The 16,147-nt window shown below is 45.8% G+C and overlaps 1 protein-coding gene across 1 annotated transcript in view; it reads right to left on the bottom strand.

The window, feature by feature from the left end:
* Positions 1–1,174: 1,174 nt before the first annotated feature.
* Positions 1,175–16,147, bottom strand: part of nab (NGFI-A-binding protein homolog) — a 526,490-nt gene continuing 511,517 nt past the window's right edge. The window contains exon 13 of the mRNA XM_075693896.1: positions 1,175–15,557. Within this exon, the coding sequence (XP_075550011.1) occupies positions 15,172–15,557 (386 nt within the window). The 3' untranslated portion in view covers positions 1,175–15,171. The remainder of the gene's footprint in view (positions 15,558–16,147) is intronic.

Here is a 16,147-nt window from a genome sequence, read left to right as displayed (position 1 = left end):
CGCGGCAAGTTGGTGACAGTAGGGGTTGCCGAACAAGTCTCGGAGGTTTTGCTTAAGCGAATCCCAACTGCTGAGCGCTTATTCGTGCGTCTAAAACCAAACTCGAGGTGTGCCACCGAGGTAAAAGACTACGTTGGCGAGCATGATAGTAGGGTCCCATCGGTTATTGCTGCTGACGTGTTCGTACAGACTGATCCAGTCCTCGACGTCTTCCCCATCTTTGCCCGAGAATACGCCAGGATCACGGGGAGCAGGGAGAGTGAGGTAGGTCGTCGAAGTGGCAGCAGGTGTCGGAGCCGGCGGAGCCGAGTTGTCGTCGCCAGGAGCCATGAAGGCTCGACGTACCGTCCACTGCCAAGCTCCGTGATGAGGTACAAGGATCGTCCACCTCCACCAGATATGTTACGTAGGAAGACGCAGACGAAAAGCTGTATACAAGTATATTTACAGAGAAATACGCCGCACCTGGCCAAGAGCCAACAGCCCGCGCTAGCATCTTATCGTCTTCGTCGTCTTTGCACTGCTCGCCTCTTTGTGATCGCATGTACTGTTCCGTAGAAATATATATATATATATATATATATATATATATATATATATATATATATATATATATATATATATTCTGTGTGTGTGTGTTTCAAATAGTGCTGTTGCGAGATGATGCAAAAAACTCAGAAGGACAAAGTGAAGTTAGGAACGTACGCCATGGCGCGCGTTGCAGCAGCCAAGCGACCGACGGACCTCGCATGAAGACGCCGGTTCTCCAACTTACCGTTCCGTTGCCATGCACCACGATGGTGCTCCATCATGACGGAATCCATGATATCTTGCCTCCGTCAAAGAAATACTGTGATGAAGCAAATGCTCTGAAATACTGTGATGAAGCAAATGAAGGGACAAGAACCACTAACTGCGCGATGGAAGCATACATATGAAAACAGCCTGGATTAAAAATTCTTAGTTTTTCATCTAAAGAAAGAAGAACGGCCGATCAGGCAGCTACTGCCTTTGCAGTCCACGAATTTTGCAACAGAAAATTTTTAAGACATTCCCAAGACCCAATGCTATGCGTGCCTTAATTTAGTGAGCGCATCAACTGAGACTTGTTTTGGGTATCTTTAGCGCTACATGATAGAAGAAAAGCCACAGCAACCAGCTATAAACTCCACAAATGAACTTTATTTGACCAGCAATTGTTCGCGTGCTGAACAAAACAGGGAAGAGATGACTTTTACATTTTTTTTCACTTGACACATCATTTCATTTCATATATACAGGAGAGACAAGAGCAGGTTCGACTGTGGTTACATGGGATACAGTTCCTGAATAAGGAGCGTCCCGTTATAGAATGCAAAGATAGCACATGAAGTGGCTGCGGCAAAGAATGGGAGCAGCAAAAGCAGCAACCAAGGTCGCCCGAAAGCGTCGAAAATATTACGCGAGAACAAGCGGAGGCGGAAGGCAGCGATTCTAGCAAAGGAGTTTTCTTCCGTCTTTTCCGTTGAGTAGTCTAAGTGACTTGGCTTGATCGCCAGTCATTGGAAGTTGGAATAAGAGTAGAACATGACATGTGCGGTGAGGTCGCCGCACTTGCGCTTTCAGTTAATCCTGAACGGTCACCTCATGTCATCTCCACAAGGGTAGCAAGCTTTTGCGGATACATGCACCGCTTTGACATTAATGTAGCGCCGCTCGTTCTCAACACTGAAGTTTAGGCGTGCGCCACAGTAACCAATGGTATATGCCTTACAGAAATGCAATATTTGAGTTCCCATTCTACTGTATGTAAGTTTTCTTACTTAAAATCTGTTTATCGTCGCAGTTAAGCCCAGCCGATTAAGCAGACAAAAAAAAAAAACAGTACAAAGCAGAGCAGTTACACTCAAAAGCCATAATCAAAGTAGCAGGCGATAACGCGCAACGCTTTTACAACATCCGGACGTATGTGAAGAGCAATGAGCAAATAAATGTCCATAAGCAGCGCAAAACAAATTTGCAAGTAAGAGCAAGCGTTCGAAATGCAGTACAAATTTTCAGCTATATTTTGCATGCCAACGTGACGAAATGAGGGTTTATTGTCAGAAAGACTGCACACTGACTATGCAATAAGCTGTCATAGAGAGCTCCTGGTCAATTTATATCACACGGTGTTTTTCAACCTGCATCGAAAGCAGTGCACACGAGTGTCTTCCTTTAGTATTGTCTTTACCTTCAGGTATGGACAGAATGCGCGGCCGCCGCACCTGTGAAGTGTACCTCGTGTTCAGCAACACGATGCCATGGCCATCGCGAGCTACCAATACTGTAACCACGTATGCACAACCTAACATTGTGAATGGGAAGCCATAGCATGCACAGCGCAAAAAATAAGCATAATAACGTCACACGAAACGTAAGCAGGTACATTGCAGGTCACCGTAAAGCGTTACCGAGAAGTCGTGGCGGATTTGTCGCTGAACAACCCGTGAACCAGAGTACTATACTAGGTTTGCAGGAACAACAAAACACGAGCCATTGTCAACAAAGCCTGAGTAAAGCACTGACAGCTAACGTCGTCAGGGGACGTTGACGTGTCGAACAAAATAAATATTGCCGATTTCCCGTGTTACAGAACATTCGCGTGACAGAATGGCGGTCTCGCCTGCGGATGTATGTGTTAATTAGAGGCGAGTTCGCATGTTAAGGCATGACGCGATGCTTGCGCGGTCGCCGTTTGCGATTTTCTGAGTGAAGTTCAGCGAAACTGGTCTGCTGAAATGTAGGAGGACGGCGGGGCCGAGTGTGTACGACTTCGTTTCGTGGAGGAAGAGAACGAAAAAGGCACCACGTATGGAATAATCCCCATCTAAAGTTTCGTGTGCCGAACAAGTGCATACGTGCCTGAAAGTAAGCAATACACCCGGCGCCGACTAAGGTGACCGCAGTGACCTTGTGCACAAGGTCCATCTTCAAGCCTCCCATTGTGAACAAGGAGCGTCTATTGGCGTATCTATTAATCAGACATATTAGTACGAGGTGCGTATAATACTTTCACCCCCTGACAAGGCGGGAATACGTCAGAGCGTCGACTGTATATCCCTAGTGTGATGTGAGAAAGCGTACAAAATAAAAACAAAAACAATTATAAACAAAAGCGTTTTTGCGACATTCCGTTATGTCCGTTTTTCTTTTTATTTCTTTATAGTTGGACCACAAGCATTGTGCGTCACATCTCATTTGTTTGGCGCTGTTTCCACAAGGCAGACTGAAAGCAGCGTAGAATTTAAGATTCACTCGTCAAGAAAGACCAGTGAGAAGCAACCGCAGCTCCTGTAATGCTTCACATTACAATTCAACAGGCTCTCTAAGCACAACGACGAAACAACGTGGAGAATATGCGATGTGCTCCACATCATCGATACAGAAGACAATTTCGCGACTCAATCATCGATGCCACTGCATGCGAATTAGTTGCGCTCGTCCGTAGATCGGTTCGTTGCGATGTTAAAGCGCCACGCATTACAATTCTTCATTGATCTATTGCTGATTTCTTTTACACATACATGAAACTATTCCACACAAACACTTTTCAATTGTGAGTGGACGCCTGTGTTCGCATATGTTTCTTTTTTTTTTTGGCGTTCTTCTTTTCTTGAGTATCTTTTTCTAAATAAATGGACAGTTGGCAGCTTACTCGCAGGAAGTGCTAAAAAAAGCCTCAACCACCCATCGGCCACGTGTAGCCAAACAAATAATGCCTGCTGTAATGTCTTCCCCGCCGTGAGTTTCCGAAGCACGAAGCTGCCTACTTTTAGCTTGCGATAGTTTTCTGACTACTAAAAAACTAGGGAACGTTGTTTGCTCGCGGAAGAACTTTCTTATCATACTTCTGCGTCCTCCATGTAAATTTGGAATGGCATTTTGCTCCAATAAGATATTAGAGCTTATTTTGCGTATTGTATTGTGACGCAACGCAATGTTTACACAAACTCCAGTTTAACGAAAGCTACACCTGGCAAAAGCGAATATATTTTAACAGCTGCATCTCTGTTCCTGCATTCATCAAAGCAATATGAAACAGTTTTATTTTCTCCTATGCTCAACGCCATAAACGCTAGTATAGTGCACTTCTTAATGACCATGAGGTGTTAATCCCCGACTTTGCCACTTTTTTTACTGTCGCGATTAGTTTTCGAGTACAAAGAACCAATGTCGCTCCGTTCTCTGAACATTTACAGGTCTCTAAAGCAATGACAAACAAATATTATCGCTCATGTAAATCAATCAAACACGCTTCTTTTCGAGATTTCATTTTTCTGTTTTCTTCATAAAATTTTAAGAGACGTCATTCCTGCTTTGGTGCTCGTACAAGATTAGCGCTACATTCACTGCCCCCCTCCACTCATAAAAAATAAGACGTCGCGTGATCTCTTCCCCAAATTCACCTGAGGAGACTACAGCAGGAGTATTTCAAAGGACACGCCAAACATCGAATTCTATTGATCACAAAAAAGCTTTAAAAATTCGCAGTTAGCAGATGCCTGGTTTCAACCCTGTTTTTGTACCTCCCCACGCAGGCCTCAATGCGTCCTGAAATAATGCGGAGAGAATCGTCGTTTACCTCCGACATAGAAGCCAGATCAGAAGAGGGCCGCAAATTGACACACATCGACAGAAAAGGACGGATAAGACTAGCGCCTCTTGTCGGCCCCCCTCTGTGCAGGTGTGTCAATTTCAGGACATTTTCTCACAACTACGTTTGATGACCAAGAAAGCTCCTAAGATAGACAATGGCGGCGCTTACAGGTGAGACGGATTATGCTCCTTGCGAAAACAAAACTCCGACTGAACCGTGATTAAAACAGGTTTAAGGCATAAAAATTTCAGCTATATTACAGCATTACAGTAACAAGAGAAGTTACATAAGAGTATACCTGTGTCACCATAAATGAAGTTGCTTAGCTTAGAGTAACAGCATGTGTCTCGTTTAAGGCCTTAAGATTGTTTTTGTAAATATCGGAACAAAAGCAGGGCGAAACACATGCCCAGGTATGCTTTTTACTCATCTTTTCATTTCAAACCGGTTTATTTTATTCCATGATCAGACATTCAGCGTTAGCAGCTTGTGTGTATTTGGCACGTGCTGGCAGGATAAACATCATCATTATCATCAGCCTACTTTATGTGCACTGCAGGACCAAGGCCTCTCCCTGCGATCTTCAATTACCCTTGTCCTGCGCCAACCGATCCCAGCTAGCGGCCGTGAATTTTCTAACATGCTGCACCTTATCACATGAACTAGGAAATAAAGTGACAGAAATCATAAGAGCAAATTACTTCCTCCTAATTTTCCTCAGTAACTAAAAAAGCATTGGCTTGAATGGGTAGCACGTGTACTGACATTTAGGGAAATTAATCTGGAGCCCCAAACTACGGCATGCCTCATAATTATAGCGTGACAGGTAAAACCTCAGAATTAACATTTTTACCTGGTTCTAAAACGCGGCGCTCTTCACACAAATGGACCCTCTCAAAAAGTCACGTGCGCCCCTGGCGGCAGCCCGGATGAAAGCGCGCCGGTTCGGCCACCGTCATGCATGGACGCTGTGACGGCGGGCGCAAGCAACGCCAAGCATTTTCCTGCTGCTTTAGATCAGCAAGCACTGTGCAAGCCTTCTGCAGTTTTTCCACATGTACAAATTTTCCTTCATCGGGCTTGAAAGCTCGAAAAATCATGTAAACCACCACGCGTACGTTGTTTGATACTAGGGGCACTAATGCAGGCATGTGCAGTTTGTATTAAACTCGTCGAAAAAAGATTTTACGCTTACCGCAGCTTCGTTCAAAACTTGCAGAAGCATCCCATTTCTTAGCCCAAATTGTTCAGTGTAACGTTTGTCGTCATTACATGCCCTTCTTGTTATGAAAGAACTGGGAATATGTTCGTCTGCACCCCTCGAACGTAGCCTCAAGCAATTATTGAAAGCGAATCTCGAAGGCCATTCTTTGCCGTGTTTCCGACGGAGGAAGGGACATTGCAGGCCTGTTTCAGTCATTGTCAACTGCCATGTGCGCAGAAGAAGGAAAATTTGCCGTTTCTTTTTTCTTGGCAGTATTTGTAGTAATATTTACAGGTATACATAATATCTAAAACCTGCTGGCTATGTCACTGTAGCCATCTTCAATAAGGCAGACCATTACATTTCGTGTTTCCCTTGCATTAACAGCGCGTGGGCGCATCTGAGAGGTGCAGACGAAGGCAAATTCGAAGTTTTTTCTTGACAAACTAGGCTACTAACGGCGCCAGGTGTGAACACGAAAGACCCAGGTTATAAAATCTTATTCAGTAGTGTGGTTTGCTGACTAGTGTCTCGCGCGTCTATTTTCTTTTGCTCGCGTTTGTTCTTACTGGAACGCCCTATACAGGGGACATAAAATGTCATCCTTCTTGAAAACCTTAGGAATAACAGAGCTGCGCTAAGCGCAAAATCCTTTTTCCACGACTGTACACTTTCGATAAACGGCTCATCTCAGCTTCACCGCAATACAAATAAGAATAGCTGTGAGATAATTGAGCGTGCCAGATAAAAAAAAAATCAAGGCCAATTGCGAAGCCGGATGGCCAGCGGACCCGCGGGGACGCCGCGGCGCAAGAAACGCTCGCCGTCGCCGATCGACCGTTTTCAAAGCCACGCACTGAAGTCAAACGTTTCTCATCCACGAAGTCTCGGCGGAATCGCGCATTCGCGACACTGTAAGTATCAGCTTTCCGAGCGCGATACCTAACCCGGCGCGGTTGCTTAGTGGCTATGGTGTTGGGCTGCTAAGCACGAGATCGCGGGATCGAATCACGGCGACCGCATTTCAACGGGGGCGGAATTAGAAGACACCCGTGTAGATTGAGCTGCACGTTACAGAACCGCAGGTTGTCGAAATTTCAGGTGTCCCCCACTACGCCGTGCCTAATAATTAGATAGTAGTTTTTGGCGCGTAAAACCCGTTCATTTAATTTTTTTAAGCCTGGTACCTCCGTCCGACACGCTACCCGTTTCATAGCCTTCCTCTTGCTACGCCAGCCGTCAGCATATGCCTTACTGGTTTGCTCCGCCTCCTCATAGAGGGCGGCGTTATGTATTATTGGGTAAACTATTGGGTGGTTTCTTAGCTTTCCTCTTCCTACGCCGGGTTTCAGCAAATTCCTTATTGGTTTTCTTTGCCTCCTCACAAAGGGGGCGGGAGTTTTCACGCACGGACTATGGAAGGGTAGACAAATCCAGCTCCGTTGCAAAAATAACGCCGACAAACGGAGGTGAGCCCCTGACATTATGCAGAGGCAAGTGGCGCAACATGTCACGTGTGGTCAGCGGATTGCGGCTGCTAGTGCACGCCGTGGGGCCTTCACGCACGTGACATGCGGTCTGCGATTCTCACTTTTCCCCAGAATACAGCGCGGACGCTTCGCTACATTGCACAACGGTTATGCTGCAAAGCCACATAAGCCTCTAGTCATGACGTATAGTTTGTTAAACTTTTGTTGCCGTTGTTGCCTATCGAACGTCTTGCTGGGCGCACAGCACTTTCGCCTGCCACCTATGCCATTTTGCTTAAGGCAGTATAATCGTCGTACTAATTGCCGAAAGTTCCGCAGCATGCAACCGACAAACACAAAAGCCAAGTCAATACTTGGAAGAAAGCGCAAAATTCGTGCGAGCTCATCACATTCTCATTGACGGCAGCTGGCCGGCCCGCCCTCTAGCCGAAGTACGCCACCGGGAGAAAGCGCGTCGTTGCATTTTTCTGAGAAGGTCCATTACATTTTATGAGAAATGCAATGCCCTCGTCATCTCGTACGTATTAGTAAGCAGAGCTGCACATAACGCAACACGATTGCCATCAGGCGGCATTTAGGGCCGTGCCAAGCTTTGCATGCCCGGTGCCTAGAACATCATGAAAAAAGGCCGATTGAGGGAAATAGAGCAAGACATCACAAACTAGTGCCGCCATTTTTTTAGTAAAGCAGCGCATTAAAGGGAAGGTGACCGCAAGCTGGTTGAGACAGCTCAACCGGATAAGATTTTGGTGAGAAAACATGGCACCAGGATTCCGTGCAGGACGCCGCAAATGTGCATGACAGCGACAAAGACGCAGGCGTCACGAGAAAATAACGCAACGTCTTGTTGCTCTCGCGTCAAGAAATGAGGCAGCATTTGCCACACGCGCTTGTTGTATACGTGACTCATTTTCGACAGGCGACAAATTCGGAACGAGAGATTTGTGTCGCACTGAATGTCTGGGGTTTACACTTTTATAATCAAATCTGTTCCTTCTTATTAGCAGCTGCATCGCACGGTTGATTTATACAGCTACTTATTGATATATGCTATATGCAAACCCAGTTTCACCGCATTTTGTGAAAGCTAGATTATTTAGCTGCATTCCTGTGGGCAACTTCTAACGGATATGTTCGTCCTTGTTGCAGTACAGATTGATATTGTCTGTGCTGTCAGTTATAACCTACTTTTTTGGGTGCTAGTTCCAGCATGGTATTACACCTAAAACATAGACGAACATGCACCATTCTCTGATCTGAAAAAAATATATATAAGGTGTCGGCCGTGTGTCCTGTATTCATTATTACACGCACGTGCAAGCGCAGAAGTTACGCATACCACGAGCATCTTGAAACCGTAAGAGCGCAAAAGGACGAGAAACGAAGAGAGTGGACAGGACGTAGCGCTTACTTGCAATTGAAGAATTTCATTCAAGCGAAACAACTGTATGCGCACATAAACGGACGAGGGCGGCTGAGCATGCGTTACAAGGCTCTAGGGTTAAATCATTTGAAAGAGAACGTTAAAAGTAAAAAAGTAAAAAGAAGGTTCTATCAAGAAATTTGAATTCCCTATCACGTAGGAAGATCGAGGGGTGGCTGACGCAGTTATTTCTTTTTTTCTTCATGTGGAAGGCCTCTGCCATTTCACGGGTCAACTGGTTAGTGCTTTTGTAGGTAATCTGATTATCTTTGAAGACAGGATAACAGCCGCAGTCCCTACAGTGGGCGGCTAGATGCATCGTTCCTGGTGAATTATATGCCGCCAGATCTTTATAATATATACTATGCCCATCGCCAAATCTACATATTTTTGGGTGTGTTTAATATTGCACCGCGATGGCTTCCTGCGAATACACGAACAAATTGTTTGCAGTTTGTTGTTCGATGAAAAAGAACCACAACGTAATACCTAGTGCCTATATGTTTTCATTCGTGTGATGTTCTATGTAGGTACGGAACGACAGCAATTTTATTATTTTTACGACGACCTATCCGGATGATCTGACTGTTTTCTTTCGTTTTTATTTATTTCAAAGTGTCAGCGCACACAGATTTAATGACAGACCGAGGATGGCCTGCTTGTTCAAGCTTGTCGACCTGGCTGAGAAAGCTCATTTCCATCATGTGTAGACATGATTGTTTCAATGCGGAACCTATGCTGGTCTTTATTATTCCTCTTTTTACAATCTTTGAATGGTCTGACCTGTGGGTAAGGGTAGGTTTATTAGACCTGGGTCGGTAGTACCAGGCGACACGAAGCGGTAGAAAGCGGTCTTAGATAAAGAAACTGTAATTGGCTGTCCTGGGGAATTCAAAAGTAAAACTTAATTTCATGCAGTTTTCCTTGAAAACCTTTAAAATGCTTACAACATCGCGGGTTGAATTAGAGGAATTAGTTAAGACCAGAAAATCGTCTACATATCCAAACACCTTAGTCGCTAGTCCTGAAAGATGACTTTTTTACTTTTAACCTTCTCTTTAAGATTATTTAAGCCGAGCGCCTTGTAGCGCATTCTCAGCCGTCGTTTTTGTGCGCATATATTTGTTTCCATTCAATGCAATTTTTCATTTCCGAGTAAGCGCTTCGTCCGGTCCACTCTCCTCGTTTCTCGTCCTTGTGCGCTTTGTCAAGGTGCTTGTGAACCAACTAGCCCAGTTATACATTCTGTTGCGATACATGAGCACTACAAGCCACGTGCATGTGGTATACTCAGATGCGGAGGTGCAAAAATCGAGGATGCGGCGTCCTGCAGGCAGGGTTTGTTCCCAGTTCCTGGACCGTAGTCACGACTAGAACTATCATTAGACTAGAGGGACGCACCTGTGCTTCTCCGATCAGTGGAAGGAGCGAAAAAGAAGTGGACTGGCACGTTGAGTCGCAACAACATTTAATACTAAATGTTTATTTCTTGACTGAAGAACACGCCAAGCACAAGAACTACAAACAATGGTCACAAGGCAACGAAAAACTACACTAAGAGGGTCATAGGTATGGAAAATGTGTGATTTATATATATTTTTAATGCAATGTATGATGCCTACACACATAGCGAAGCTAGATATGTAGCAGTCAGAGCACCTTTTATTTCTTCGGAAGTTCTGCATAACCATGTCTGCCGTCTTGTCTGTCGTCTGCCTTTTGCGAGTTTCACGGCCCTGTCAAGCTGTTAATATCAATTTTTGTCAACCATACTCTTCCATTTCACTCTCTCTCTTTATGGGAAAAAACGCCAATTGAATTGAATAAAATTTTTATAAAGGGAACTGCACTGCCTCTACGATTCACGGGCTGACGTAGAAATTGGTGTTAGAAGTAGCGGCTCAAATGAGCAAACATACACTGTTGAAGTATATAAACAAGCTCAGAGCCTCCTGTATGTACTTCATCTGTGCATGTATGTTATTCGCGCCCGTCTTGTAGAAGCTATGTTTCACAAACTAGCCCAAGAGGAAGTACTGCGACGTAGAAAACGCTACTGTAAAAAAATGAGCTTCAGTCAGTGTTATTTCTCTACCAAATACATAATAAAACATGAAGCGCAGTTTTACCTACACAACCACTCTCGGACGCATGACTGCGAACTCCTATAGACAAATGTAGGCATCAGAGTTTAAAAAAACGCGGGCATTCTGCTGCTGACATAAATCTACCTCACTGAATGAAGCGATTCCCAGCAGTCAGCCAGCAAACCATTGCGCTATGTGTTCGAGGCATAGCCCTTTATAAGGATCACCCCGCGTTCCAATAATGCTTGCTCGGCTTACCAGGCTCACCTTATGACAGCCTACGCGCATCGTTCTCGTTCTTCCCGGATTACTTGTGCAATGTCATTCCATGAGAACCGAAATTCACTTAACCGTGAGCGCGTGTCTCGTATGTTCTTTCGTGCTCTTTTCGTGAAACACATCCAACTTCCCTGGCACTTGCGCTACCCAGAATCGCAATGCGATGCTCTTTGCACGTCCACGCGACCGACGACGTAGAGACATGGCGGGGGGGCGGGAGCGCAGTCGTCTACATGTAATTTATCTCCTGTTCGCCATGCAACAATCATTGCACTGCAAGGTGAATTGCACAAAGCCTCAGCACAAGGTTTGCGCTGAAGCACTTATTCCTGCGCGATATGAAGCGTTTTCGGGAAAAATTTTCAACCATTTCGCTACGAGCATTACGTGGCAATGCATGACTATAGGCGGCAAAAGACTTATGCATCGTGACCTGGCATTGACGCGGAGTGCTACGTTGCTGTGCCACTTCTGGAGCGACGTACAAAAAGCGACAATGTCACCTAAATACCTAAAGATTTGCTTTGGCCTTCAAGCTACTTTCTTGCAGACTACTCAAATTTATACTCTGCGTTAAAGTCATCAGCGACAATTGACAAAGGCTGGAACGAACGCAGCGCAGAACTTGAGTCCACGGATCCCTTATTACAGCGCTGCTGATGCGTTGCTCACAGCAGGATGTAGTAGAAATGACTACATAGGCGTGACCTCTAGTAAAAAGCCACCAATTTCGCTTCCTGAAGAATGTTCATTGCGAAAGATGATACCAGCATTGCAGATGAACAACGGGTCAGCCTGGCTCCAGTGCATAATGATTCGGTGCAAGGTGACTCCGGGACCAAAATGTAACATCGAGCTAATAAAGTGCTCGCAGACATACATACGTGGGTGATAAATAATTATCTTACGGTTAATGTAGCAAAAAGAAAGACAACTTTGTGTCACCCTCGTAACAAACAGTTCCAATTATCCCCGTATATTTATGCAGTACCGAAATAGAAATGTCGTCATTTAAGTCACTTGGCTTATATTTCTCTGAAACTAAGAAAGAGGACTGCCATGTATATCACTTAGTAAGCTATCCCGAGATATAGTTACTATGCTTCGCAACGGCAATTATCTTCCTACATCCATTATTATCCTTTCAAATAATTCAACGTTTTCTTCTTTAGTTCAATGCACAATCCTCGTCTGGGCATCAACTTCAACGGAAAAACATGCATAAATTTACTGTATTGCAAGAAAGAGCAATACGTGTAATCTCCAAAGTACCTTGTCTCGGTCGAACAGCTCATTTTTTTTCAAGCGTTAGGGTTATGAAAATCGAATTCGATACGTGAAATCGAATTCACGTATCGGCTTTGTCGCTCATATAGAGAAAAAAAAATTAAAAGCGATGACACGTTTACACAATTGTCTTCACCGACGCCTATCCCCGTTTACGACACACGCCAGCCAGGACCTTGGAATGTACAGAGGAGCGCAACTAAGCTACAACCGCCAAATGCTAAGGTTTTGCTTAGCGACACAGCTGAACCAAATGCGCAGATAAAATGATCTGGATGTATCGGCGCTGCCTCTAAAAAAACTACGTGAAAAATCTGTATCGTGGGCTCTGCTGCGTTACAGGCGTTCTCTTTTGATTGATCCCTGTCATACCTATTTTAAGAAGCTGCATGAAATCTATCCGCGATCATTTGTTTATACAATCTGATTGCGGCTTCTGTGATTTTCTGTGCCAATTTTTCGTTTTTATTAACAGCGTTGCGTGAAACCCGCGCTTTCGGTCAACAGCTGCGAAGCTGCCCTGCGTGTAAGATGACTAGATTCCCCTCAAGCTGTGACCTGCAGCTCTTTCGCCTAGTCATGCTCACGTCTTTGTTGCAGAATAAGTTCTATGCAATTTAATAACGGAACATGGAAGGATATTCTACTGCAGTACGAACGCTAAATACATCTAGGAATCGCTGCCTTCTCGAGTTTTCCTACAAGGTCAGGAATTGAGATAAGCGTGCAGAAAAGTATTTACACCATGTCCTGCATGAATCACCGGGAAAACCTCGAAACGGGAAAGGCTAAGGATGGCGCAGTTGCTCATGAGGCCTGGTTAACATGAAAAGTGAACGGCGGCACCGACAAACAGCTCTCTCGTGAGGCCACACCGGAGGACGCAGGATCAGCACCCGCACCTCTTGTTGCACGTTTGCAATAAAAAAAGAAACAGCAAGCGGCAAAAAAAGAACCTCCGCGTCACACTCACTGTGTCACGGCCAAAGGCGCCTGACAGATCGCTCAAGGAGCACGCAAACGTAGAGCAATGCGCCCACATCGAAGAGCACATTCCAATAGCGTTTGTTTTGTCACAGTTGCTGCTGCGGCACAGACCATTCAATGTAGGCTGGAAAACACTAGAAAAACGCTTATTAGTTACGACACATTCACTAAGATCGACTAAGTAAATTAAGGGCGAGAGAATAATGGCGCAGGTTTGTATAAACACCACAAACTTTGTTTCATATTATCTGCTTGGAAACGATGCTTTGAGCTGCTTGGCATGCTGTTACCTTCGTTATAACGTCATGCAAGAAATTTAAGTGGACAGCGGTGGGAATTAGTGGACAGAACACTGCTGCAGTAATCATTGCCACCATGCTTTCATCCTTAACAAACATAACACACAGCATAAGCGGCGGACATAGGCGCCTGTATTTAGCTGTCCATGACTAAGCTTGCGCAGCACAAGGGCTGCAAAATTTCTACATATTGTTATTTCTCCTGGCAAATATGCTCAACTGCGCGTCTCACGAGAAAGAGTTATGAATCCCACCCGAGTGGTAAGCATTTAGGCAGTTTCAAGGTGCCACCGGCAGGGCACGCCAAAAGAACTGGAGGAGTTGATGTACAGGGAATGTCAGCATCTCATCACCAATCGTGCCCATCGCGCAAGCGCAGTCCGCAAGCATGCTGAAGCTTGGCAGCCCAGTGGATGCCATACTGAGCGTGAATTTATCCAGTGCACAGCACCAGCACATGACACTAGGTGAAAAACCGGGGCGGCTTGCATGGCAGGCTTTGGCTGTGAAGCGAGTCGACTTGCGGTATGTGGCACCACATGCGAGGTTGTTTGATGGTTGTTAGGCTAAGCACTACGGCAATGCCCCGGACGCCTTCGATGTCGTCACAGATCTGGGCAAGCCAAGACAGTCAGTTGACCGACGCAGTCGCTGCTTTGAACCCAGCACTGGTTTCAAAGAAAAACGCGTCATATTTGCGCATTCGAAGGCGTTCTACAGCGTGTCCCCGCAACACCTTGAAAGGCATTCTTCCCCCACGTTCTTACGCAGACAAATAGCAGAGCACATCAGTGCTTCGATGACACGGCCTTGTAACTGCATGCAGTCTTTCACCAAACAGAAGCCGTCCCAGTCTTCCTAGAGCCATTTGAGGGTTTAACTTAAGACACCACTACCTTTATATTAGGTCGTGATTTTAGCTGTTGTGCTGTAGCGTGGCACTGGAAAGCATACCATGCAGGGCTTTCACAACTAACCTCACAGCTTTATAACAACTCCGTGACACCTTAAGTGTGCACGCCTTTATGGTTTGTAATCGGCGTGTATAGACATTTCTTTTTATGGAGCTCTTACAAATAAATTGCAATTTCGAGCCGTACACCACAAGATCGGTACACAAAAACACGCCATCACTGTTGTACCCCATAACACTGTCAAGCACAAAAAATAACGCCCGAATTCTCTTGGATGACAGAAGCCACCTAATGCACCTGGGAAGGACTGGCCGAACAGGACGGAGGACACGCACACCCACGCCTCATCGACCAATGGATATAGGTGTAGCGGGTTCTGCGCCCACGTTAGCGTGCCACGGTGTTAAGGGCGGCAGCAACCACACGTACCTCAGAATGATGGCGGATCTAGCATAGTCTCAGGTAAGATCAATTCCTGGCACTTAAAAAAAAAAACTTCCCGCGACTCTACAAGAGTGACTTCCAGGGACAGGCCTCATCGTGTATGGCGTGATGTCACTGCCGCGCCTCGTACAAACTAGCCTTAGTCCATCTTGATGTTAGCGGGCGACGCGGGCTCTTGCTTCATCAAGCTCTTCTGGGAGAGAGCGAGCAGCGCATTCAGGCTGTTCTCAGCATCAGCTGCCTCGTCCACGGCCGGCGGCGGTGCCAGGCCATTGGGGTGGTGCAGGTCGAGCCCGTTGCTGCCTGGTCGGTCGTGGCCATTCTGCAGGGATGGGTGGGGCGGAGGAGCCCCCTGGACCATCCGGGACGTGCCCACGTAGTCGCCCCGGTCCAGCCTGGGAGGTCTTCCGCGCGGCCGTGGCGGTGGCGGCGGCGGCGAAGACAGGTCCGTGGCGCAGTGGCTGTTGGGGGCATTCGATTCCTCAGACTTGATCTGCGACGCCAGCTCCTTGATGACTCGGAGGCCTGCGAGCGTGTAAGCACCCTTCAGGCAATTGTTCCCGAAAAAGTAGAGCAGAAGACACATGGAGTATCGAGGAGTATAGAAGGCATACATGAACAACTCGGGAAATATCTACAAAGATTCCACAGCTGCAGTGGTTCTCCACACGAAAAGTAGAAGGTTACCTATCAAACAAGGGGCCAGGAATGGAGACGCAACCTCTCCATTGCTATTCACTGCATGCTTAGAAGTATAAAACTGGGAAGGCATAGGAGTGAGGATCAACAGCGAATATCTCAGCTACCTTTGATTTGCAGATGACATTGAACTGTTCAGCAACACTGGGCATGTACGACAAAAAATAATTGAGCCCTTACCAAGCAAGTGCAAGAGCGGGGTTGAAGATTAATATCCATAAGACAAAGATAATGTTAATAGGCCGGCAAGTTAACAATAATTCGGGACCGCTATTCAGCCTCTAGAGTTAAGCACGAGTATGTTTATCGAGGTAAATTACTCAAAGGGCAACCTGGTAATGGGAAGGTAAATCACAGAACAAAAATGGGTTGGAATGCATGCGGCAGGTATAACCACATCCTGACTGGGAGCTTAT

Source organism: Dermacentor variabilis, chromosome 5 (assembly GCF_050947875.1).
Source record: "Dermacentor variabilis isolate Ectoservices chromosome 5, ASM5094787v1, whole genome shotgun sequence".
NCBI classification, from domain to species: domain Eukaryota; kingdom Metazoa; phylum Arthropoda; class Arachnida; order Ixodida; family Ixodidae; genus Dermacentor; species Dermacentor variabilis.
This window is presented reverse-complemented; position numbering and strand designations above follow the sequence as displayed.